The sequence below is a fragment of the Drosophila guanche genome, unplaced genomic scaffold, assembly GCF_900245975.1.
Source record: "Drosophila guanche unplaced genomic scaffold, DGUA_6, whole genome shotgun sequence".
Taxonomy (NCBI): domain Eukaryota; kingdom Metazoa; phylum Arthropoda; class Insecta; order Diptera; family Drosophilidae; genus Drosophila; species Drosophila guanche.
The window spans coordinates 3,340,091-3,364,600 of NW_022995745.1; the positions used below are offsets into that span (position 1 = coordinate 3,340,091).

The 24,510-nt window shown below is 42.6% G+C and overlaps 2 protein-coding genes and 1 long non-coding RNA gene across 8 annotated transcripts in view; 1 reads left to right on the plus strand and 2 right to left on the minus strand.

Annotated features, from left to right (window-relative positions):
- Positions 1-2,939: 2,939 nt before the first annotated feature.
- Positions 2,940-11,126, minus strand: LOC117580653 (uncharacterized protein DDB_G0271670). Of its 4 annotated transcripts, XR_004573591.1 has the most exons (8): positions 10,231-11,126; positions 5,280-6,306; positions 5,056-5,215; positions 4,842-4,974; positions 4,569-4,672; positions 3,798-4,485; positions 3,406-3,731; positions 2,940-3,201 (listed from the first exon to the last, which is right to left on the minus strand). XR_004573591.1 is itself a non-coding variant. In XM_034267257.1 (7 exons), exons 1-7 carry the CDS (start codon positions 10,754-10,756, stop codon positions 3,661-3,663), a joined length of 1,542 nt encoding a protein of 513 aa, XP_034123148.1. In that variant the 5' UTR covers positions 10,757-11,126; the 3' UTR covers positions 2,940-3,660. The 4 variants fall into 4 exon arrangements, 3 of the variants coding, with proteins under 3 accessions (XP_034123148.1, XP_034123147.1, XP_034123146.1); XM_034267257.1 differs by having other exon boundaries at positions 2,940-3,731; positions 5,280-5,404; positions 10,496-11,126; XM_034267256.1 differs by having other exon boundaries at positions 2,940-3,731; positions 5,280-5,544.
- Positions 11,127-11,166: 40 nt separating this feature from the next.
- The window catches only part of LOC117580655, a 26,826-nt gene continuing 13,482 nt past the window's right edge, over positions 11,167-24,510 (minus strand). For 2 of the 3 annotated variants that reach the window (XR_004573592.1, XR_004573594.1), the window contains 2 exons: positions 22,377-22,505; positions 11,167-11,220 (listed from right to left, as the gene is read on the minus strand). This is a non-coding gene — a long non-coding RNA (uncharacterized LOC117580655). Of the gene's footprint in view, positions 11,221-22,368; positions 22,506-24,510 lie in introns of all 3 variants that reach the window. The other variant, XR_004573593.1, reaches the window with a different exon arrangement.
- On the plus strand, positions 18,550-19,686 carry LOC117580654 (salivary glue protein Sgs-3-like). Its single transcript, XM_034267258.1, has 2 exons — positions 18,550-18,679; positions 18,750-19,686. Exons 1-2 carry the CDS (start codon positions 18,652-18,654, stop codon positions 19,577-19,579), a joined length of 858 nt encoding a protein of 285 aa, XP_034123149.1. The 5' UTR covers positions 18,550-18,651; the 3' UTR covers positions 19,580-19,686.

Below are 24,510 nucleotides of genomic sequence, written 5' to 3' on the forward strand. Positions count from 1 at the left end.
TTAAAAATAATTTTACAAGTTACATTTACAGCTAAAAAGGTTTTCTCTCGTTTACTTCTGGTTTTGTTTTGTTTTAAATAGTTTATAATTTTTTTCTTGTTTTTGTTGTTTTGTCTCTTTTGTTGGTGTTTTTTCTTGTTTGTTTGTTTATGGATTATAAGTTTGCAATACTCCCGATGATTTTCAACTTAAAGAAACCATTTTTAAAGAAATTAATAGTTAATTAAGTTAGGCTTAAAGATTCTATAATGAAATCGTTTTGTTGCTGTTCTGTTTTTTGTATTTTTGTATAGCTTTTTAGTTAGTACGAATTACACAAAATATTATTGGGTTTAATTATTACTTGGCTACTTAAAAAATAATACTTAACAAAAATATTTAAAAAAAACCATTTTCAAAAACTAATTTCCCATTTTTGAATGAAAAAGTCTATAAATTAAAAAAGAAAACTAAACAACTAATTATGGTTTAGGGTTAATTCCTCAAAAGGTGAAAATTATATTTTTTATTATTCTTTATACATTTGCATTTATGATTAGTAACAGAAATCAATTAAACAGGAGCTTATATATTGTATATCGTAGAACTATATCCAGGGGCGCAGTTCCTCTTTCAGCTTACAAAATAACTAAAACATTTTACAATTAACATTCAAAAACATTTACACAGACACTCCATACACATACATATACATTTATATTTTTTCAATATTCCATACGTTTGTAAGATTTCGGGTTTTTAAGCTTTTATGGTTTGTTTTTGTGTTTTTTTTTTTTTTTGCATTGCAAGTAAAAACTCATTCTTGTGTGAAAATATTTTTTATTTTTCTTTTCTTATTCGTCTGTCTAAAAAATGAAATATATTTTCGTTACTCTTTGCCCACGTTTTGTTTTTTATTTTTATTGTTAGTTGAAAAAGAAACATCTGACTTTTTGTGTATTTCAAATGGTATTTACAAAATGTTGAAAAACTTTTGCTTCTCGCTCTCGTAGCTACTTTCCATATCTCTTTTTCCCCCTCTAGTTCGTGTATATCCATACATAAATACATACATATATATATATATATATATGTATAGATGATATAAAGTTACATATTCATTGCCGATACATACAAAAAACATCAAATTCGGGAGGAGTTCCCTCTCCCCTTCTTTTGGTGGCTGTCTCTCTCTTCGTTATTGTTCCAGGACATATCTTTTGCTAATACTTTTATCAATTCGCCCTCCATCTGTTTTGTCCTTGTATCTAGGTATACATACATACATATATGTATGTTCTAACACATACACGTTGAAAAAAATGCTCCAAAATATAACATTTAGTTGTTGGTTTTTCTGTTTGTTTATAGTTTTAAATATTTTTGTCTAGGGCATTTTTTGTTTGTTTTGCTTAAATCAATAATTGTTTTTTGTTGTTGCCTATTTTCTATTTTGTTTTTTTATAATTTTTTTGTTTTTATAAATATTTTTTATAAGCTTTTAAAACTGTTTTTTTTTTCTGTATCAAATTTTTGTTGTGGGTATGGTGGCATTATTTGTTTTAATTTTTACTACCGTAAAATGTTCGTTACTATTTTCGACTTGTGATTCGACGACGCACATACACTGTGCTTACATTTTGTATGTCTTCTATGTCTTCTCATGTGCATTCGTCTTTCGAAAATCGTGTAGAAAACAAACGGAAAATTGTACAAAATATATAGTATATTAAACTTTGGATTGAAATTGGGATGGGGATGGATAAATATATGGGATTTGATATATACTTATTGGAGTGGAGGGTCCTTAGCTTATTGCACTATTACACATTTAGCTACACACAATGTCTACGACGATGTCAGTGTTTGTCTCACCTTGATTTCACCTGCTACGATGCTCTAATATTTAATTCAAATGGGTCTAAACACACACACACACACACACACATCTTTCGTTATGGATTTTTCTACACACGTACACACATATATGGGGCGGAGGGGGGCTGGCTATGCAATAAATTCTATGGTTAAATGTATTTGCACACGCAGATATAACATACACACAAAATACTCTCTCTCTCTCTCTACTTTGTTGTAATTCTATTGATTTGATTTTTGCTTTGTTTCTAGACACTCAAGAAGGAGAAGAAAACAAATGTTTGAAATATACAGAATTCTCACACAATAGTTGAATGCCATTTTGCGGTAGCAAAAAAAGTAATCCTTTTTAGGCGATACAAAAGTACGCGTACATTTTTCTAGATGTTTGGTCAAAAGTAGAGACTACAAAATGATTTTCCTTTTGTTTTTCTCTAGATAGTATATAGATCTATGTATGTACCTTACCGTTATATGTTGCATCTTTTGGAAACTTGTTTTCGTTTATATTTTAATCACTATAAGTAATAATATTTGTTTGTGTGATTTATCGCCCTTCTTTCCTCTTTAGTTGTAGGTATACATATACATATATAATATACAATATATATAAGTGTATGTGTATATTTATAAAGCGTTACCCATTGGTGGTTTCTGTTACAACAGCGCATTTGGTTTATAATTTCTTATACCTTTTCGTTTACAATTAAATGTGCTACTCTTAGTTGTTGTTGGTTGGTGTTTTTGTTCAGATAGATCTAGATCTTTACTAGGCTATAAAGTAGTACATTAGATTTAATTATTTATTTAAATATGTATGTATACAATTATATAAATGATGTTGCTCTTTTTTGCATATTTTTTGTGTGTGTGTGTGTGTGTGTGTGTGTGTGTGTGTGTGTGTGTGTGTATGTGTGTGTGTGTGTGTGAGTTGAAATGCTGCCTGTTGTTAGGTTTCATGTTGTTAAAGTATCTGATGTTATTGCTGTTGTTGAAATTGTTGATGATAATGTTGCCGCTGGTGTAAAAGTTGTAGCTGGTAAAGTTGCTGCTGCTGTTGATTGTTGTTCGTGTTTTTTTTCTGTTAGCTCTTGGCTAATGCTTTCTATTACTGCTTCTATATTTAGTTGGTAATCATTTTGCTGGTGTTTTTTATTCTTGCTTCTGTTGTTGTTGATTTTTGTTGTTGCTCTTGATGTTGGTGTAACTTTTTATTGTTGATCTGCTGTGATTGCTTCATATGTTTGGTCTGGTTGTTGTTGATTATTGTTGCACATGTTGTGCCGCCTTTTTGATTATTGTTGCACATGTTGTTTGCTTGAGTGTGTGTGTGTGTGTGTGTGTCTATTTTCCCACTGTGTTCGTTCTACTGCCGCTTGTTTTTGTGTAAAATCATCTATTAAAAAATAACTTTGCTCTATCTCCCTCCATATTTCTTTGTTCTCTTTTACTCAATGATTTTCAAAATCGATGCTAAATGTTGGGCGGAACTGTTTGTTGTTGTTGTTACAACAAATGTAATTGTTTGCTGTTGTTGAAATTTTATACGTGTGTGTGTTTGTGTGTGCCAAGTGGTGTTGCTGTTGTTGAGAAAGAAATGTAGAAGATTCTTGAAGAACAATCATCATTTGCTCTTTCATTGGTTTCATCGTATGTTCTCATTGTTGTTGTAGGTGCTTTTACTTTTTTTTATAAGGTGGGAGCTGTTGCACACAATTCAGTTGTTGTTGCTGTTGTTGTTGTTTTTATTGTTATAGTTGTTGTAATTGTTGGTTTGTTGGCTGTTGCTTCTTCCTCCACAAATTACTGCGCCGTTGTGCCAGCACTGAGCGTCAAGAAATTGTAACTACGATCCTTTTCCGCCTGATGGAAACCTGATGGAAATTAGCAAAGGACAAATAAATATTAGATAACATTAAACGTTTCACAGATTCACTTACCATTCGCTGATCCCGCAGCTGATGGCACTGCGGTGGCCACTATGGTGGCGCCTCCATTCAGTGCGGTACCAGGGCCGCCTGCGGCCCCATGGTACTTTAGGCCAACGCTGCGCGATCCCAATAGATGCGCAGTCGTCGTCTGTGTGGGCGACGAAGAGGAGCTTGACGATGAGCTGGACGACGACGACGAAGATGAGGAGGAGGATGACGATGATGATGAGGAGCTCATGAAAGAGGCCGACGACGAGACGCCGCTCGATGAGGAGCTGGGCGATGGCGACGGTGTCGATGGTGTGGGCGATCCACGAGTTGTGGTTGCACCCATTGTCACACTCGTGGGACTGCCCGCCGGACTGCTGTGCTGGGAGTGATGATGCTGCTGCAGAATGGCCGTAGGTGAGATGGCCAAAATGCTGCCGTTCTTAATTGTCATGATGGCTGTTCCGGTTCCGGTTGCGGTTGCGGTTGCGGTTCCATTCCCATTTCCATTACCGGGGATCAAGTGATTGCCAGAAGGTGCGACAGCCACAGCTTTAACGCTGGAAGAGGAGATTTGCTTGGAGATGGTTCCTGCTCCTGCTCCTGCTCCTGCTCCTGTTCCAGCTCCTACTGCAGCTCCTGCTGTTGCTGCTGCTGCGGCGGTTGCTGCTGTTGTTGTTGCATTCGTTTTGCTTATCACAGTTGTTAGCTAATGTTGCATGTTGCATTAAAGAAAGAGAGACAGAGATATAGATTCTCGATCGCCTTTAGGGGGCGGCGGCATGTTTTTACCCCAGTTGCACAGACAGAGGCTGTTGTGGCATCAAACAGTATTGTTGTTCCGCTGCGTCCACTGGATGTAGCGGATGCTGATGAACCGGCCGCCAGGCAAACGGCTAAAAGAGACAGAAACAAATAGAGAGAGAGATAGAGAGAGAGCGTGAGATGATTGCACAACACGTTGAAGGTCTAAAGAACCTCCAAGCATATGCTAACTTTGATCTACATCTCGCAATATGCAATGCAAATCAGATTTCGAATTGGATTTGCTTGCAATTCGTGTACCTTTTTCATTCAGTGGAATGCTCTGCTGGTCCGTGTCCCTTCTCAAACTATTCAATCGCTTCTGCAGCTCAATCTTCTGCTTGGCCAGACGCTCCACCTCCGCCTCCTGTTCGCGACCACGCTTGGTCAATTCCTAATAGATGCAAAACCAAAAGAGATTGTTAAATCAATTCAATCATTAAGTGGATGTGATGTGATGTGTTGTGCCACTCACCTTGACATATTTATGGGCTGTATCGAGTATTATCAAATTGGAGGTCTTCTTGCGATCCTCGTCACCCATGGGTAGTTCCCTTTTCAGCTGATCGTAGCACTCCTTCAGCTGTGCCCGACGATTCTTCTCTAGCTTGTTGTGCACTTCCCGATTGCCAGCTCTACTCAAGGATTGCCAAATTCATTAGTAATCGGTTAGAAATCTCTTATGGGGCATGCACTCACCCGTTGCTGTTGGAGCTAGTCGTGCGCCTGCGGCCGCCGTGGCTTAGTTGAGATCCCACCGCTGGCGCCGATGTCGATACAGAGGAGCTGCTGGCCATTGACGCTGCTGCGGCGGCTGCTGCTGCCGCACTCGCTGCTGCCTGAACATTGATTAACTGGCGGTAGGAGCTGCTTGCGCCCGCCGCTCCACCCACCACCCGTCCGCCGTTCATGTAGCCAAGTGGGTGATGGTGCTGCTGCTGGTGGCTGTCGCCCTGAGCGGGCGCTGGAAATTTATGGGAGGAGAGTGAGTACGAACGTATACGGGCATTCGGGTCGGCCACTTTGCGTGTGGACATCGGTGGCGGGGTGAGTGGTATCCCTGACTTCCCCAGGACCTGCTTTTGCTGCTGCTGCTGGTGATGGTGGTGCGGATGGTGCCGCTGACTCTCCTGCCAAATGGCATTTTGCAAATCAGACAGGCGCCCGGCACTGCCTACCCCATGGCTGGCACCCAACGGAAAGGCCGAGGCAGAAGCCGAGGAGGCTCCTGCTCCTGGCGCTGCGGAGGTGGAGTTGGAGCCGCTGTCTGGTGCCGGGTAAACGGTGCCCTTGCCATCCGACACCAGCAGATATTTGCGCGGAATCTCTGATCCACCACTACTGGCACTGCCACTGGCACTGCCACTGCCACTGCTACCATTCGAATTGCCATTGCCATTGCCGTTGCCGTTGCCGTTGCTCAGCTTGTGCTTGGCAGCCTGATGGATGAAGGTTGGGGCACTACCATTGGCATTCGCCCGCAGTATGAAAGAAGTAACGGAGGCGGCGGCAGCGGCGGCTGAAGTGGCGTTGGAGGTGGGAGATTTGGGGGGAGACGTTGCAGTGTTGGAGGCGGGGCTGCTGCCTCTTGCTGCCGCTGCCGCTGCCACAGCCACTGCTGCAGCTCTGCCTGCTGCTATTGATGTGGCAATTAGTTGTTGCTGCTGCTGCTGCAGTTGTTGTTGGGAGTAGGAGTTGTTGGAGTTGGACGAGGAATTTTCATCCTCTAAAAATGTGATCCGAAAACCAAACAAAAAACATAGGGAGAAAATGAAAAAACAAAATTAAATAAGAATCATAAGAAAAAGGATTTAATACGATATTACAAAAGGTAATTACAAAACAAACAAAACCCTGATGGATTGCTCTCGAATGTGTGAAATGACAGAGAAATGAAGTGGGGGAAAACTTGGGAAAGACATTTACAGAAAGCAAAATAACTTTAAAATAGCAAACAGAGCGGAAAGTGTTCGGGAAGTCTATCCTCTAATGTAATGATTATTTTTTCTTTCTACAAAAATCCTAAAGATCCTTATTTGTGGTTTAACTTAAAGATAACTTTTCGGGAATACAAGCCACAAACAGGGAATTAACAATTAAACAAAAACAAATGAAAGCAAACCAATACTTAAATAAATTACAAATAAATGGAAATAAACAGAAAACAGAAAACCGAAACCAAAGTCAACGATCAAGGAGTCCACAATAAATGTTTAATGAGGTCCTTCGTGTGCGTGTGTGTGTTTGAGTGGATGAATGAGTTAATTACAATTCTTTTTGTGGAAATTTCACTGCGATTTTCCCATCAGAGCACACAGTAATGCTACAACAAACCACAGCGAACAGCGACAACCACAGCACTACAACATTTTGTGTATGACGAGTAGTGTAGAATGCATTATTAATGATTGATTAGCCCCCCAACCCCCCCCCCCCCCCCCCCCCCCCCCCCCCCCCCCCCCCCTTTCCCATCGCATTATGCGGTTTCCCTGGCAGTGGGCGCTTTGATGATGGAAGATTGGGGTACAGGCGTATGGGTGCACGGGTGACACGTGTCCATTTTGACAGGTCGCAACCACAAAAGAGAGATCAAATATGAAACAAATAATAAATATTATAATATAAATATTGAGCCAAAAGGAATTCAAAGAAGAGATGAACAAGTGTACCCATTCAACTGCAACCCAATTTGTCCCTATGCAAACAGTGCACAACAATTTCCCATAAGCGAACGGCTAAAGTGATGGCAAACCCAAAGTAAACTTCCTTCTATGAAAAGCTAACAGGATAATAAATGTTTAAGCCAACCGATTAATTAGTTCACCTTTACTAGTCATAAGGAGATAGACAATTATTCGAAAAACTCGCCTCATCGGCTATGGGCATTCATTCATTTCATTCTTAAGGGATTCTTAATCCATTCCCCAGTCAACCCACAAACGATTGTATGCATTCCGTTCGTTCTCTTACCACACTATCCACATCTGTTTCGGTTTCTGTTCTCATATATGCACATGTTTTCCATGCCCCTGCCATCAGTTTCACACCATTCCTCCACCTCCATTTGCACCACCTTATCAGCCCTTTTCTACGTCAAACACACACATTCGCCCCTACCCACACCTGTTTTTTTTTGTTGTTGTTTGTTTTTTCATGTTACTGCTGCCGCAGCCGCTGCCGCCGGGCTTTTGCAATTGCCGCTTGTGTGTGCCACGTGATGAAAGCGCACGTGGCTGCAACAGCAGCACTTGGGGCAATGTTATCAACACTTGCACGCACACACCCACACACCACACCAATAGAGAGAACGCACAGATATACATATCACACATAGATACATATGAATGGATATGGATACTGGATATGGATAATATACATTAAGATCTTAAGAGTTTGGCAATGCAAACGATCCAACTTGTTGTTGAGTTTTCTGTTGGTGTAGTTGGAAGTGTTTGGGTAGCTCTTGTTGTTTTCAGTTCACAAAGAACAGTTAGGTATAGATTTATTTATGGCAAGGAATAGAGAGACACGAGTGAGGAATACAAAATATAAAATGTAACTGCAATTTGTCTTCTTATCACATTTTGCTCGCTATTGTATGAGAGGAATGAATGCATCTAATTACACCTCGCATGCACACACACACACACACACACAGCCTACACCGCTCCTACTTTTCCTTCTCCAGAGATTTATCATCGGACGGCCCTAAGCCCTAGGGCCCACTTCCTTATTTCTGCACGAGCGCAAGAATCACGTTTAAAAATAGACATTTCCAGTTAAATTTGACAGGCCAGAGCCATACCCTTCCCCCCCCCCCCTAGATTAATTCTGCTTGCATAATCTTGCATTTCTCCTGCACCCAGTCTTACACATCTCCAAAGCACCGCACCCCCAACACACCCACAAATGGTTTTTTCGAAGCTCCAGCTGATGTCGAAACAAAAGCAACAAAAACACACGTACAGCTAAATAAAGAGCAAATACAAAAACCAGGAAAATGCAGTGGTTCAAAAGCCACAGCAGCATCAAAAACAAAACAGAATAGGAATCAAGGGAAGAGAAAGGGCGCAGAGGGACTCGAGAGGTGGTGGGAGGTGGTTAAAGAAAAAAAGACGGCTGTCCAAATATTACATGCAAGAAAAGCATACGCAACAACCAACAAATTTGTAAGTGTGAAGAAAACAAACAAAAAATACATTAAAAAAAACATAAAAGAAAGGCAAAAAAAGTAATAACATGAAATGGGCACGAAAAAGCAATACCAAAACATAAATGCGTACAAAGTTCATTGACTTTGCTTTACACCACCAACGCAAGAGAGTAAGAGAGAGGAGCCCAAAGAGAGAAGAGCTCGGAATCAAAATAAGAAAAAGAGAGCTCCAGCAAATGAGAGAGAGATAGACACAGCATAAAGAAGAGAGAGTGAGAGAGTTTAGCATGTTGTTTGTTTGCAAAGACACAACTCAATACAGTCAGCGAGCGAGAGTGTGAGAGAAAGAATGTGAAGAGGGGGGGGAGGTAGCAAGAGCATGCCAACGCTCACGTGGGCTGCTCCTTCGCTTGCATAAACACTTTGCCGCTCTTCTCTCTCTCCCTCTCTCGCGTACTCACTATATCTCTTTTGTTATGAGCTGTCATTAGTTTGGGGCTAGTATGACTAATTTGTCAATGAGAGAGAGAGAGAGAGAGGCGAACGATGCGAGCCATGACGTGACCCCAAACAACAACAACAGCAACAAGTACAAAGCGTACGTGCGAAAAAAATACGAAAACAGGCAAAAGCGCATGACAAAATAGAAACGAGAAGAAGAGACCAAACGAAAAAAACCAAATGAGCACAGCAAAAGGCAAATGAAAAAAAGCGAAGCGAAAAACAACAACAAAAAATATGTACATGCATACAAATGTAGATTTGTATATGTATGTATGCATATATTTTTTGACGCTGCTGCACCCCCCACAACCTCCCTCTTATCTTTGTCAAGGCAACAGCGCAGCGATCGCAACAGCAGCAGCACCATCAAGACAATTTAGCACATGCCAATTTGACTGCGCAGCTGACGCTGACGCCAACGCTGCCGCGACTAACGTTGGCCGCTTAGCAAACATCGCGCGCTAAAAATATAACAGTACCTGCTGCGTCTGCTGCTGCTGCCACGCTTGCAACCTGCGAGTGAGTGTGTGAGTGAGAAAGAGCTGCCTTTTGGGGTACAGTGCGCGCCCACGCAAAGTGCAGGGCGGACAAGAGAAGACGCCAGCGACGACGCAAAACAAGGTCAAAACAAGTTTAAATGCAGCGAAAAAAGAGAGCTGGCAGAGTCGACAGAGAGAGAGAGAGAGAGAGAGAGCAGTAGAGCAACATCAACAGTTTCGTTTGTGGGAGGTAGAGTAAAGGGTAATGTATGGGGGAGTCAGACGAGAGATTGCTGCAGCGGGCAGATTCGTAGGAAGAGCAGGGGGAGGAAATATTTTGAAGGGGATAGGTAAAAGCTGGTGGAGTATTCTCATAGATTCCCCTTAGATTATTTTGGATGATGATGATGATGCGAGTTATGATGACGATAACAATCAGGTTGGGACAGTTACATACGTACATACATATGTACATCAAGAGAGAGTAAGAGAGAGAGAGCGCGTTAAAACTTACCCGAGATAATGCTGCGACCTTCGCTGTGGCGCAGCGATGACGCCTCCAATTGTCCATGGGCTGCAGTGGCGGGGGGTGCAACGACGCTGACGCTGCCAACGTACTCGTAATCATGGCCAGCTCGAGCTCCGGCCACCAATTGACTGCGTGGACTGTTGCTGTTGCTGCCACAGCTACTGCTGCTGCTGGTGTGGTGGCCGTTACCGTTACTATTTCCGTTTGCATACACGGAACCCGACAACGATGATGACGATGATGCTGCTGCTGCTGCTGTGGCAATGCTGCCAATGATGCCGTTACTCCCCGTAGTATTTCTATTGTGCTGACTCGCGCTGTTGTTGTTAGTGGGAATACCGATGCTCTTGCTGCTCCGATAACCGACATTCCCATTGATGCAGTGCACCGGTATCGGCTGTGGCACTAAGCCTATTCCAGCAGCACCTCCACCTCCTCCCGTCTGCGTGGGCTTCTCATTCTGCTCAAGGTAGAGCACCGCTTTTATTAGCGCATCTATGCCCCTTGACATAGCCGACGACGCGTCTCAAAACGCACTCTCGTACTCTTACTCGTACTCTCACACACCCAAGCGCCACGCACACCTTCACTTTGGTGATACACACACACGCACACACGAAGATGCACACTCACACAGGAACACGCACGCACGCAACACAACGCGATGACGATTACGACGCACACACAGAGCAATTTAGTTTAGCGAGCGATCGAGAGAGGCACAGCCAGGCACAGCTTAAAGTCGCGATAACGACACGTTTACAGTTGTATGTTGTTTAAAGAGAGCGAAAGACAGCTGAGCTGTAGCTGTAGTTGCTGCAATTTTCAGTTGTGGTTCGGCTTCGGTGGTTACTGTTGTTGTTGGTTGCTTTTTTGCTTGTGTGGGTTGCAGTTTTTCTTCCTTTTGTTTTTGTTGTTGCAATAATAAATTTGTGGTTTAACGTTGTTGCTGTGTGGCTGTGGTTGCTGTTTGGGCTGTAATGAGCAAAGAAAAAACATTTGTTTCTTAGTTGATATTTTAGTTAACTTATTTACAAACAATGCCGAGAGAGAGAGAGAGAGGTCACAGAACAAAGAGAGAGCGCAAAAGGCGACAAAAGCTTGAGTTGATGCTTCTTATCTTTAAAGCCTTAGTCGTCTGTTGGCACCACCTTAAGCAAATCGAATCGACGCAAATACCGTAAAATGTTAACTAACTAGACACATTTGTCGCCTGGACAAATTAAGTTTTTATATCCCGTTCGAAAGTTACATACATACATGTGTATGTACATCAATTTATTGGGTAACGGGTACCATCTCAAAATCATCTCAGACACATTTGTCGCCTGCACCAGCTAAAGCAGAGGAACTGTAAAATGCAGCCGCGAGCAGCTGTTGCGTTTGCGCTAATTGTGCACAGCTGCGTGGCGGCAACAAAAAGCAAAAGAATGAGAGTGGAATAGGAGGGCGAAGTCGAAGTCCCACACCAACACAACAAGTTACAGCCGCGCAGTGCTGTGGCCGTCGCTTTGGTTGTCGTCTAATCAATGGAAAATGTGGAAGAGAAAAGGGAGCATTGGCGCGTGCGCGCAGTCGACGCAAAAATTTTCCATGTCAGCTGTCCTGTTGGCTGTATGTGTATGTGTGTGGGGCATTCAACTGAGGGGCGAAATGCATTGTTGTTGTTTTATTTCTGTCATAATTCATACAAAAGGTCAAGGGTCGCATCCCGTTTGTTTTCGAAGGACTGCGTGGAGTGAAAAAGAGAGAGAAAAATAGGCAAAGAGGGTGTTACTGCTGTGCCATTGCAGCCGGCGTATTTTCTTGCCAGACGCTCTCTTAAGAGACCCATTACAGCAGTTACTTTAGCAGAGAACGAGCGAGCGACGTAAAGGGAGAGAAAGAGCTTCGAGAAGCTTTTTTTATCGTCTGTCGAGTGGGTGATATGGGATGCTCCTTGGGGGCTGCTGCCTTGACATTAAATGTTCGACACCCACCCACCGCCTACAAGTCTACATCCTCCTGCACATATTTACATGTATAACAGGGTGATATGCTCATTGAGAAAGAGAAACAGAGCTACGGGGGGACTGCCCTACTGAGGCGCGTGGCAAAATTCTATTAAATATGCAAATGAAAAATCGCTTTAAGCGGATCAGAAGAACAACAATTTGCAATAATTTGCCTCACCCCCAACCAACACGTCAATGAGTAACCGAGAATAACTTTAATTCCTGTGAAACGTTAATTTACCTATCTGAAGGAGGGAGAAAGATGGAGTGCATCTCCTCGGAACCGAACTGAACCCAAGGACTTTTTTTCTAGTACCTGAAGAGTAAGCCCGAAATCGACCCCAAGAACAAGAACAGCACGAACCAGGGGCTGGACAGGGCAGGGGGGAGTGAAATCAACCCCGAGGTTAAGGGTCGCCCTTTTCGGCATACAAAGTATATTTCTGAAATACTTTATGGCCCATTGTCAGGCTTTCTTATACGTATACACGTTGAATTGAAGGAATCGTCGGAATCAGCGTGTGAAAGAAAAATATGTAAAAGAGAAAGGTGGGGCGGAGGAGACCAGGACAGGACAAGAACATGAACAGGGATGGTGATGGCGTTGGCTGACTGACTGGCTGGCTTGCTGGGCCTCAAGACACACACACACACACACAATCCTAATAATCATATAAACTGCATCCGAAATGAGAATTCAAAAGTCAAAAAAGAAAGAGAAAACTATCAGGGGAGTAGCTCAAAACGGTAAATGTTAAAATAGGGAAACAAAAATTGAAATAAAGCCCAGAAAGGAATTATCAGAAGTCCCTAAAAATTATGAGACACAAATTGAGGGGACATTTTGCGGTTGACTAGAGAAACCCGAGGAAGAGAGAATGCGAAAGCGAGAGAGGTGGCATTGAAATATGAGAAACTTCCTTGAGCACATCAGACGACCAGATCACAAGAGATAAGAGATCTGTCCTCAGAAATTTAATCTTTATTTGTGAACATTTAAGGAGAATACAGGTAGAAATGTATGAAAAGCTCCATCGTTTCGAAGCCTCTGAAGGATCATTCGAACAAGACTGCAATGGCGCTCACTTTTCGTTTTTTTGGTAAAGTATTCAGAAAACTAATCTTTAAATCCACAAAATGCACTTGAGAAAAACTAACAAATAAAAGCTCTCGTCTCAAAACATTTCCGAGAAGAAAGTGAATTTTCGAAGGAAGCAGCGTAAAAAGAAACACAAGAGAAACGACAATATGAAGGAACAAAAAGAAACGAGAAAAAAAGGAAGCAAATCAGCAATGAAAGAAAAGAGGGAAATAAAGGGGAAAGCAGAAAGCACAACAAAAAATTCAACCGAAAGCAATGCAAAAACGACAGATTATGTTTTTTTTTTGTTTTGTTGTGTAAGCTTCCCCAGGAGAGAGAGAGAGAGAGAAAGAGAGAGAGAGAGCTTCAGCTGACTCTCTATTTCCCTGTCAGACAGCACACAGCACGCACTTTCTTTTGCATTTCTTTCTCCCACCGTTCCGTGTTATTGTTGCTAATTTCGAAATGAAGAGTGATGGAGCGTGCAAAAAAATAAAATTTCGTATAAAAATAGCCAAAAACTAAAGAGGAAAAATCTCTCATGTACACGCATACAAATGTAACTACATACGTATATGTGTGAATCTGTTTGGCAGTATCTATTCTGTCTTAATTTTTTAATCAAACAAAATTCTAGGGATTTTGTATTTTGTTTGAAACTTTTGAAATTTATTTCAACTAATATGAAGGAAAACTAGAAAAGCTAACGCACACAAAATAAGAGAGAGAGGTAGGGAGATTAAGAGAGTAAACGGATGGCAAAGAGAGGAAATCATTGGATGGAGTAAAATAACACCGAAAGCCGCCGATGGCTGGAAATCGTATTATTCAATTGCATTTTTATTTGAATTTTTCCCAGATCTAGTTATTTTTTTGGTTTCCTTTTTGGAACAGGGTACATTTTTATTTGCATTACATTTGTATAACAATATCATATACATTTTTCACCTACTTTTTGTTAAAAGTATTTTTCAAGCACTTGTAAAAAAATAATCCCGCAAAAGTTAGTCTTTTAATGTGTTTGTTGTTTTTTTGTTTTGTTTTAGTTTGAGTGTTTTGGCTAAACTGACGCAACTTTTTAGACTGTGACGTCGTCTGCGACGAAACGACAAACGGCGACAGCGACAGCGACGGCGACGACGACAGTGGACGACGACGCGCACGGTACGGCTAAACAACGTCAAATGAAAGCGTTGACAAGCTGCCAATGCGGCTGGCAGTAGAGTAGAAAAGCGGCAACGGCAGCGAAGAGTGCCGTACAAAAAAAGATACAAAGCCAAGGTGTAATAAACCAAGAGAGTCGCTCTATGAGATACAGTAACTTTATATATGTGTGTCTGTGTGTGTGTGAGTGTAGGTGAGAGAGTTCCAAACTTAAAGAGCGTATTTACTGCCTCACCTTGCAGCACGTAAGCCTTGGGAGAACCAGCGAAAGAGTGGGAGAGAGAGAGAACTTTAAAGAGAACGCAGCCTGCGGGTGTCTGTCTCCGCGTGTGTGTGTGTGCAGGCGAAAAAGCGTAGACAGAGAGACCGCAGAAAAAAGCACGCGCTCCACTATAAGTGCTGTGCTTGCGAGAGTTTTTGTATTTGTGTGTGCTGACAGCAGATGGTTGAGAGAGAACCGCACCCCACCCCGCCACAACACAGCAAACCTCTCACACCACCCTCTGCAACGTATAAAAAGGGCACATGCTAAAAACAAAAGCCCAAAAACATCAAGCAATAAAGCTGACCAACTGGTCTTTCTCTCCCTCTTTCTCTCTCACCCACTCTCTCTCTTGCAGACCAGCAAAATGCTAAATCAAAGAAAAAAGGGAGAGAAAAGCCACGCACAAAAACACACACAATGCTTAACTTTTCGCACTTTGGAACTGTTTTTTGGGTCTTTTTATGTTATTTACCGTTAGAATTGTTGAAGAACTTTTGTTGTTAGAACTGCTTTGGTAGTTGTTCTTCTCTCATTTGCACACTGATATTAAAAAAAATATATCAAAACCAAAAAAAAAACTAAATGTCAATGCAAAAACGAACAAGGTTTCTGTCGATTCTGTTGTTCTTGGTAAAGATTATTTTCTTCTGATTTTGTTATTGTTTTCTTATGGTTATTTCTTTTTGTTGTTTCTGTATCTGTGTCCGCGTTGATGGGGTCCTTTCTGTTGATTATATTCCGCATATGAGCTTTTTCTTGTTGTTTGGCTATATTTATTCGTTCTTTCTGGTGTTTTATGTATGTTTCTAATGCTTCATCTTTCGTTCTTTTGCTTGTTTTTTGTTACCCGCACAAATGCAATGACAGAAGCAAACTAAATGCTGCCGCAGCTCGGGAATGGCTTTAACTTTGGCTGCGCTGCTGCTGCTGCTGCTGTCGTCGTCGACGCAGGCCAGTGGCAGCAGCAGCAGCAGCATTCGCAAAAACAACAAAGGCGCACACACAGTGCAGTGAACGTATGACAGAGAGAGGGAGAGACAGACAGAGAATGTGAACTGGGAGAGCCAGGGTAAATTAAATTGAAGGTTAGGCATCTGTACGCAGAGCAGCCCATATTTGTTTCTTTTTACTACAACTTGGGCGATTCAAGTAATCCGAAGAATACAGTAATTTGCGGGAGCATACCACAAGCGATCTGGAATAGGAACGAGGCTACCACCTTACCTATTATTTAAAACATACCTTGGAAAGAGCGCACGTGACGCGTTGCGTGCTGGCTTGTATGTATGGATGTATGAATGTGTATGTGTACGTCTCTGTTTGTTGCTTTTCCTCTTGCGCTTGTGCATAGCGAAACAGGAAGAACAACAGCAATGGGTAGTAACTGCGAGCGGGGGCAGAGGCAGCACCAGCAGCAAACAAGCAGCCAACGCTGTGTAATTGTATGGGACAGAGCCAAAGAACATTAGGGCGGACCATCAATAAGTGCAGTGAAGACAGACAGGGGCATGAAGAAACTATAAGGAGGTCTCGTCGGAAAAACGAAGCAGAACGTGCGAGTGAAAAGTGCGAGTGAGAGGCTCTCGCTGCAAGTGTGAGGGCAACGACAGTGGAGTGTGCTGATCATGAAGAAAACATTCGTACGCAACCAACCTTCCGCGTCGACAAGCAAACGTGCACTGAACCTAGGGCAGAACCAGTGAGTAACTCTGCCACCGACGAGGCCTCCTTATAGTTTCTTCATGGACAGGGGTATACCCATTGCAGTTTCTTTTCTTTCGATGAGGTCCACTCAAGAGCAACTACAGTATACTGATGCGGTGGTGCATTTGGATGCATGTTTGTGTGTGTGGGAGGTGCTGATTAGCTAGAACTTGAATAAATCTCTTTTGTGCGGCCCTAGCAATTCCAGTGCGAATTATTGCTTTCAATTCAATTACATAAAGGGTCATTCCAGCAAGCTGCTCTCCACGATTCTATTAGCCCGGTGGATTACAGGAGCGGTAATCATGATAGATAACACCACCATGGTATTGGTATTTGGAATTGTTACAAGTGTTTTTGTGTGTGTGTTGGGATATAATAGATTTTAATAATCTCATTCATTGAAGGATAGAGGTTTGAGGACCACCCTAAAAACCGACATTCATCTTGGTTAGCTTCCCTAAGATGCTGTGTCTCTATCTCTCTCTTTTGCTGTTGTTTCTGGTTCTTATGCTGGTGATGATGGTTCTGCTGCGTCATTGTTTCATTACACATCAGCTTTACTGCTTCCTCTCTTCCTCCGCACTCACCCACCCCATCCAAAGCGAACCAAGCTCACCACTCACTCTCTTTCTCACACTCACTCTCTTTAGCCTGAGCCGAGCGTTCTTTTCCGCTGTAAGTTGTTGTTACTTGATGCTGTCTATGCACTGTTTTTGCGTGTGATTCACGAAAGGTGTATTAATTCAGGGATGAGGAGCTCTGAGGGAAGAGTAGATATTAATGCAGGAAGTGGTACCTTCTATTCAATGTACCTTGCCTCCAAAATGTTTTGCTTGCTCTTGCATTTCTGGCCTGCCTCTGTACTCTTCCCTCCTCTCCCACTGGCTTTTGTTATTGTTATGATGCGTCGACGTCGACTTCAGTGTATGCGTTGCGGCAGCGGCAATTTCGAAACGTGCTGGCATTTGTGTGGAACGGAACTTGTTTGGACATGCATGGACTCGCTGCAGCGGCAGCGCGGCCAGCGTTGACAGCGGCAGCGGTAGCAGTGATGCTTCGGCCCTGGGCAAAACTTTGCAGCGTGCTGCTCCCATGAAGCAAAATAGAGAGACAGTACGAAAGAAAGACAGAGAGAGAGTGGAGTGTGAAGGGTGAGAGAGAATAAGTGGAGTAAGAGATGCAGAAGCTGCTGAGCCGCAGAAAAATGTTTGTTTTCATAATTCCTCTCTTGCATTCCATTTTGCTATACGTTTTAGAGAATGAGGGATTGAGGTTCTTCTAAATGAAGGAGGTACGAAAAGGGACACCGAAGATTGCTCAGAGGGAGGGTAAAAGTAACGGTAGTGGGCGGCTGAGAAGGTGGTCGAGTGGAGAGTGCCAGCAACAATGTAGCTATCGTCGCAGGGTTCATTGGACTTATTTTTGTTTTTCTTTTTTTTTTTTGTCTCTCTCTATCTTTCTATGGTATTTGCCCCACTCCGCTTCCCCCAGACACCACGGTGCTACCGTTGTTTCGCGTTTCTAGGTCAAAATTTACAATTTTAAATAACTGCATCCGCCACATAGACGAATCGAAATTCAAACAATCTATCGGATGGGGTTGTCTGGCAATTGCAAAACCTCGTACGATATTTCGGTCTAATTCACGGATTGTACATGAAGGTACCTGACAACCCCGTAAAACCTTATTCAATTAGGTAATCTAATCGGAATAGCCCTCATGGGAGCTCATGGGAGTGTCATATATTGGATATTACATACAAAAATGTAGCTATTTGCCGAATCTGAAGTGTTATACATAATGTACATACTATGTATGTACATATGCATACAAACATATGTACATATGTACAACACGCTTCACCTTGAACTTCAACAAACTCCAAGGGCCAGACAGTGGCTATAATTAATCCACAGGCGGATCGGATCGTATCGGATCGTATGGGATGCGGTGGGTTATTTGTTTCTTTTTTTTTTTTGGGTGCAACTACCTTCCAAGTTTGTGGTGTCTGTGGTGGGGGCTGTGTTTGCATAAACCAGGCCAGGACACGTGTAAGGTCTTGGATATATAAAGGCGACGGGACCATCGAAGAAGGCATCAGTTAATGGCTTCGCACCACCCAGCGAAGTCCCAACCACTTTTGCAGGCTCCGTCGTTTCAGTAACTGGACTTGTTCCCAGCAGCAAGGACCAACATGAAGTTCTTCGTTGGAATACTAATTGGTAATTGGTGGCACCACCGAAAGGCCGTTCACCTAAGCACCGTAATCATTTGCCATTTCTTAATTTGCAGCGAACTTACTGATTATAAAGTGTGCGAACGTCGCCTCGGCTCGTATTATCAGGAGAACCACAACCACGACCACTGAAGCCTGTACGGAAACACCCCCAGAGTGTGGTTGCACGGATACGACACCCACCTGTGCGCCGACGACCACAGAATGTGTCACGACGACAAAGCCTCCCACCACGACCACTAGACCCTGTACCACTACAGCCTGCACCACTACAGCCTGCCCCACTACGAAGCCACCGTGTGGTTGCACGGAGACGACATCTACCTGTGCGCCGACCACCACACTCTGCACCACCACCACAGAATGTGTCACGACCACAAAGCCTCCCACCACGACCACTAGACCCTGCACCACTACAACTACTACGGCCTGCACCACTACGAAGCCACCGTGTGGTTGCACGGAGACGACATCTACCTGTGCGCCGACCACCACACTCTGCACCACCACCACAGAATGTGTCACGACCACAAAGCCTCCCACCACGACCACTAGACCCTGTACCACTACAACCACTACAGCCTGCACCACTACTACATCTACCTGTGCGCCTGCCACCACACGTTGCACCACCACTAGAAAATGCCCAACAACTAAAAAATGCAGAACTACCACGAAAAAAATCAGAAGCACCAAAAAATGCAAAACCACCAAAAAATCCAAAACCATAAAAAGACGCAAAACCATCCACAGAAGGACGACCACAAAGAAGCCGCAAAAATGCATCCCCACCCCAAAACCCTGTTGGTTGCCCATCAAACTGCCCTGCCTCCAAACACCAAAGCCCTGCCCCACCACCCGCAAACCCAAGCGCAGATGCAACTAGTGGGGGACCGGAATCCCTGCGGCGCAAAGATATCGACAAGATGAAGCTGACTGAATGTCAGTAGGAGCGGTTAAAACGGATTGTTATTGTTTTTGTTTTGCTTATATTTTGTTAATTGTTATAATTGTTTTAAAGCTTAAATATATTTTATGTATGCATATCTACCGGAAACAACCAAAGATAATATTAATTTCGATTACTCGATTACAATAGAAGAGGTTGGAAAATGAATACCAATCATTTTACCATGACAGACGAGGAGGAACGAGTGAGACGCTTTGTACGCGTCACAACTATTATACATACACACATACATGTGTATGCATATATTTATGTACATACATATGCACATATTGCACCAAAATCAACAGAAAATATTCGATTACGCTGGCTGGGAAGTTGTATGTGAGGAACGTGGACTAGGACAAGAAAGTCCTAAAACTTGTTTACTCTCTGGCCGCGTGTCTGAAGCGAGAGCCAGTCGAAAACATGTAATAAGTAAAGCAGAAATCCAAAAGCAACAAACATTCAAGCAGAAGACGAAGAGCACAAGTCGTAGCAGGAGGTGGGATGGAAGGGTAGGAGGGGGGGGGGTCAGGTGCGTTGTAAGCGGGAGAATCTCACAAAAGGAGAAGGGCAAAAAAGTTCAAAGTGCATGACGGCATGCAAAGCGGAAATCAAGCAAAAAGCATGCCAACAACAATCACAGACATGCAGTAAATGCTGTAAAGAGAGAGAGAGAGAGAGAGAGAGAGAGAGGACTCCCAACTGTAATTGTAGTTCGATATAAACACACAAACATCAAACCCCAAACAAGAATCAACACAAACAAGAAGGAAAGTGGCGTGGGCGACAAAGTAAAACAGAGACAAAGAGCGAGAATGAGAGAGCGGCTTTGGTAGCTAGCTGAAAACCGGGTGAGAGAAGAACAGCAGCAGTCAGCAAAAGGAAAATGCGTCGCAAAAATACAGCGCAGGTGCGAGAATGGTTATGCCAGCGAGGAGAGGCAGGAAGCAAAAGGAGAGCCAGCGAGAAGAGAGAAAGAGAGAGCGAAGAACTAACTGTAGCAAAAATGGTTAGTCGGAGAACCAAAAGACAGCTGAAAAAATTTCGATTGGGACTTAGAGCCAAAGTAGAATTTCTTACGATCCTCATATGATAATAAAATAAGGCATGGAACGGACTGGATGGACGCCATTGGCAAAGCAAAGAGCGAGAGAGCCAAAATGCCACAAAGAGAGTTGTCCATGGGAGCTTCATGAGAGCAGCGCTTATCTGCGGAAGGAGCAGGACAGGGAGGTACTAGCAAGAGAGGGAAAGAGAAAGCATTTCAGGAAATGAGAGAGCTTATTTTTGGAACGCAGCTCAGAAACCGGCGTCAACTCAGCACCGGTGTGACCACCCGACTGTGCAACAATTTGTTGCCGCAACATGTTGAACATCACCCAAAAGAGCGGCTGAGAGAGAGAGAGTACCCACAAAAAGAGAGCGAGCGCGTCTGCTGTATCCTGGCTCCCAAGGGTTGCACGACGAAGGGCGGTGAAGGGGCAGGGGGGAAGCCATTACAGCCGTGGGGGCTGGAACCATATGACATTGCAATTAGAAATTGCATTATGAAAGCTATTTATTAGCATTTGCCAGCAATTTGAGGGCTAATTGGAATAACTAAGGCTACAGCTGAATGTTCTGAACCCCCCTTCAATGTTGCTGCCATAATTTGTAAACCTATTTTTGGATGACATATTTACGGTTCCCTTTGGTTTCTAGCTTCATGTTCGAATTCGGATTGGGTTTCGGCCAGATCCCAAGCCATTAGACATAAATATTCATGAATATTTATTTAATATTTTTGTTTTTTAATATTTACAAGTAACAAATTTGTAATAAAAATGGAGATGTGTTCACCCAAGGGCGAATATTTGTTTTCGAATTGAAGAACCCAATTCTAAAATCGCTTACCATTATATTATAGAATATGCAATCTCTACCGATTCAATGGGTAATGAGAGCCGTCGACATTCCCAATATTTATGTGGACATTTCTTAATTATCCGCTCCGCCTTACACGTTCTCGTATCGATTTACACAACGGAAAAAAAACAGACCAAAAAAAAATAAAATAAAAATGAAATACGAATTTCAGTTCGCATACCATGAGCCACTAAGAGTATATAGAGTCCAAAAAAAAAAAAACAAAAAGTGAACAGGCGGCAGCTGCATAACAGGGCGTATGAGTAATTCAGCCCCTTCATTCCCTTCAGACTTGTTTATTTGCAGTCTCGATAAGCTCGAAAAAACCCGACAAATGCAGTGCAACGCAACAACAAATCCCACAAAAAATTTATAATAGCACATGTGCAAGTGTTTCAAACTTCTGGCTTTCCATGGAATTTTGATTGGGCGTAAAAAAGCAAAACGAAAAACAAAAAGTGCAAGGGCAATGCTTATAAATACCCTAAAAAAGAATGGAGAGCGAGAATTTCGGAGCACCACAAACACCACAAATTTCAGGGAGCCATAGCGATTTATTTGCCTCTCTATCTATAAGGATCGATTCTTCCACAAAGTCGGACTAACAATATCAATTAACTAAATTTCCCAACCCAAAGCAACATTTTGTTCAGTATTTTTTCAACTGTTGATGCAAAGTTTTCTTTATTATTGTTCTCTACAATATCACCTTCCACAAAATCTCTTGCAAATATTTAGAAATCTATAAAACTTTCAAAAATATGGTAATAATTAATAATATTTTTATAAATTTAACCCTTTCGTATTTAGAGACTTACTGACTTACCCAGCCGCATAGAACCGGTGGGGTAAACACAAATCGGGGAAGCAAAATGAAAACAAAAAGCAAGTGAGAGCCGTCAAGTCGTCTTCAGTTTGAGTGTTTCTTGTTTACAGGTTTCCTGCGACCAGAGAACTGAAAATGAAAATGAAATAATGGGGTTATTTGCAGAGAAAGATGAGTCCCACTCCCACCCACTGAAATATTTATGAAATGGGAACAAACAGAAAGCAAGAGTAACCAAACACTCTGACAACCCTGGAGGCTTCTGCTGTCTAGTGGAGCGAAGTAGAGTGAAGTGTCGAGCCTTTAACCCTTTTTGGCACCGGCTGTTAAGTGCAGCACTGGACGGAACTACGCCACAACCCCTCTCTCTTCTCACTAACTCTCCTTCAGCACCTCTCGTACCTTCAAGCACAAGCGGAAAACGAAAAATTGAAATTGCTGAAGCCAAAAAGTATTCTCCAAATGGGGACGGAAACCCTGCAAATCCTGCTCAAGCCAGTAAATGAAAACAAAACCCAAATTTAAACCCTTTTTTTTTGCGATTTTTTGTGTCTGTCAAACGATATGCACAACAGCAAGTGCTTCTTTGTGAGTTTTAAGCCAAAATATATTTAAATTTGGCGCAAAACTTGTAGACTTGTAGCCTCGTAATCGTGACAAGCAATCAATAAGTGAAGAGGAGAGGGATTGGATGACTTAATCATAAAGCACTTAATATCAGAAAGATATCAGATATAACCATGAGCACAAGGGGATATATCCCACACAAGCATCTGACAAATATCGACACAAAAAACAAACAAAGTCTTAAGGTTTTCGGTATGATAAGAATACAGTGTACACATCTACCTCCACAATCTTCGAGTATTGGTTGAAGGTCTCTTATTTTGCTACAATTTGTGCTTGTAGTTTCTTCCTCAATTCTGGTTGAATCTCGAATGGTTTTGTAGGGGATGAGCGACCTGGGGCTGTATCATAATCTGGCCTATTGGAATGCCTCCTTCAATGCAATTTCAATTGAATGCAATGCATTCAACTCGCTTGAAGTGCATTTTGCATGAACTTGACAGGTCAACTCATTAGCCAATGTCCCCCACACACCCTCCCCTCTCACAACGAATCGGTTTTCCACCAACCATATACACACATACATACATAGCTTGATGGACTTGGACAGACTGACTGACTGACTGGCCGACTGATTGCCACCGCCCAGCCACTAAGCCCTGACTCTGAATCTGAGTCTCTTGCTTTTGATTATATGGGCTCGCCCCATCATCAATGTCTGATTGTTGTTGCTGCTGCTGCTGCCTGCCTGCCTGCCTCAACGCGACGTCTATACTGCGCCTATGCGGGGCACAGCGATATTGCCGCACAGTGGCGCAAAAATGATTAGCGTCAATTATGGAAATCATTCGGCATTCAAGTGCATTTTGAGGGACAATTTTTGTGTTTGCCAAGTTTAAGGCAATTTTCATAAAGTTCAATTAAGGGGCTGGACATTGCTGGAATATTTTTATAATGGCTCAGCTGTTTTGATCCACTGTGTGTGGGTACCATGCGGAAGAGGCCTTGCCCTTTTGATGTCTTTTTTTTCTTTTATATTTCTAAGGAGCCTGTTGATGTGACTTGAATTCTATTCGTTGTATTGCATTCATCCTTTATCATTTACCATGGACAAGTTTACCTTTTTGAAGCAGCAACACGCATTTTTTTGTATGAACATCAATGGGGGAGCAATGCTGGTTATGTAGAATTATCACTGATTGGGGCCCACTGTGCCTCCTCGGCATGCAATCGGCCTTTCCGCCATTTGCATTGTGTTTTGTCGTTGCGGCTGCATTTTCCATATATGTATGGAATGTATGTACATTACTCACACAAATGCAGAACACACAGACAAACACACACAGAATGCAATCAGTCCATGCCTATGCTGGTGTGTGTGCATGTGTGTGTGCGTGCGTGTTTGGGGCATGTTTGTTGCTGCATATAGAGAGAGAAACCAGCCAGCAATAACAAACACGTAGACTCAACTTTTATGCCAGTTTTCATGCATAATTTTCGTTTCGTTTCGGGTTTTGCAGTTTTCTCGCTCATGCTCCCCGTACAACGCAACCAACCCATCGTCACC

Coding starts and splice junctions, on each gene's coding strand:
- LOC117580653 (XM_034267255.1), bottom strand. CDS start 10,756: ATGTCAAGGGGCATAGATGCGCTAATAAAAGCGGTGCTCTACCTTGAG. Junction 5,216..5,279: donor ACTAGCTCCAACAGCAACGG/GTGAGTGCATGC, acceptor ATCCTTGAGTAG/AGCTGGCAATCGGGAAGTGC. Junction 4,975..5,055: donor CAGCCCATAAATATGTCAAG/GTGAGTGGCACA, acceptor TGCATCTATTAG/GAATTGACCAAGCGTGGTCG.
- LOC117580654 (XM_034267258.1), top strand. CDS start 18,652: ATGAAGTTCTTCGTTGGAATACTAATTG. Junction 18,680..18,749: donor CTTCGTTGGAATACTAATTG/GTAATTGGTGGC, acceptor CTTAATTTGCAG/CGAACTTACTGATTATAAAG.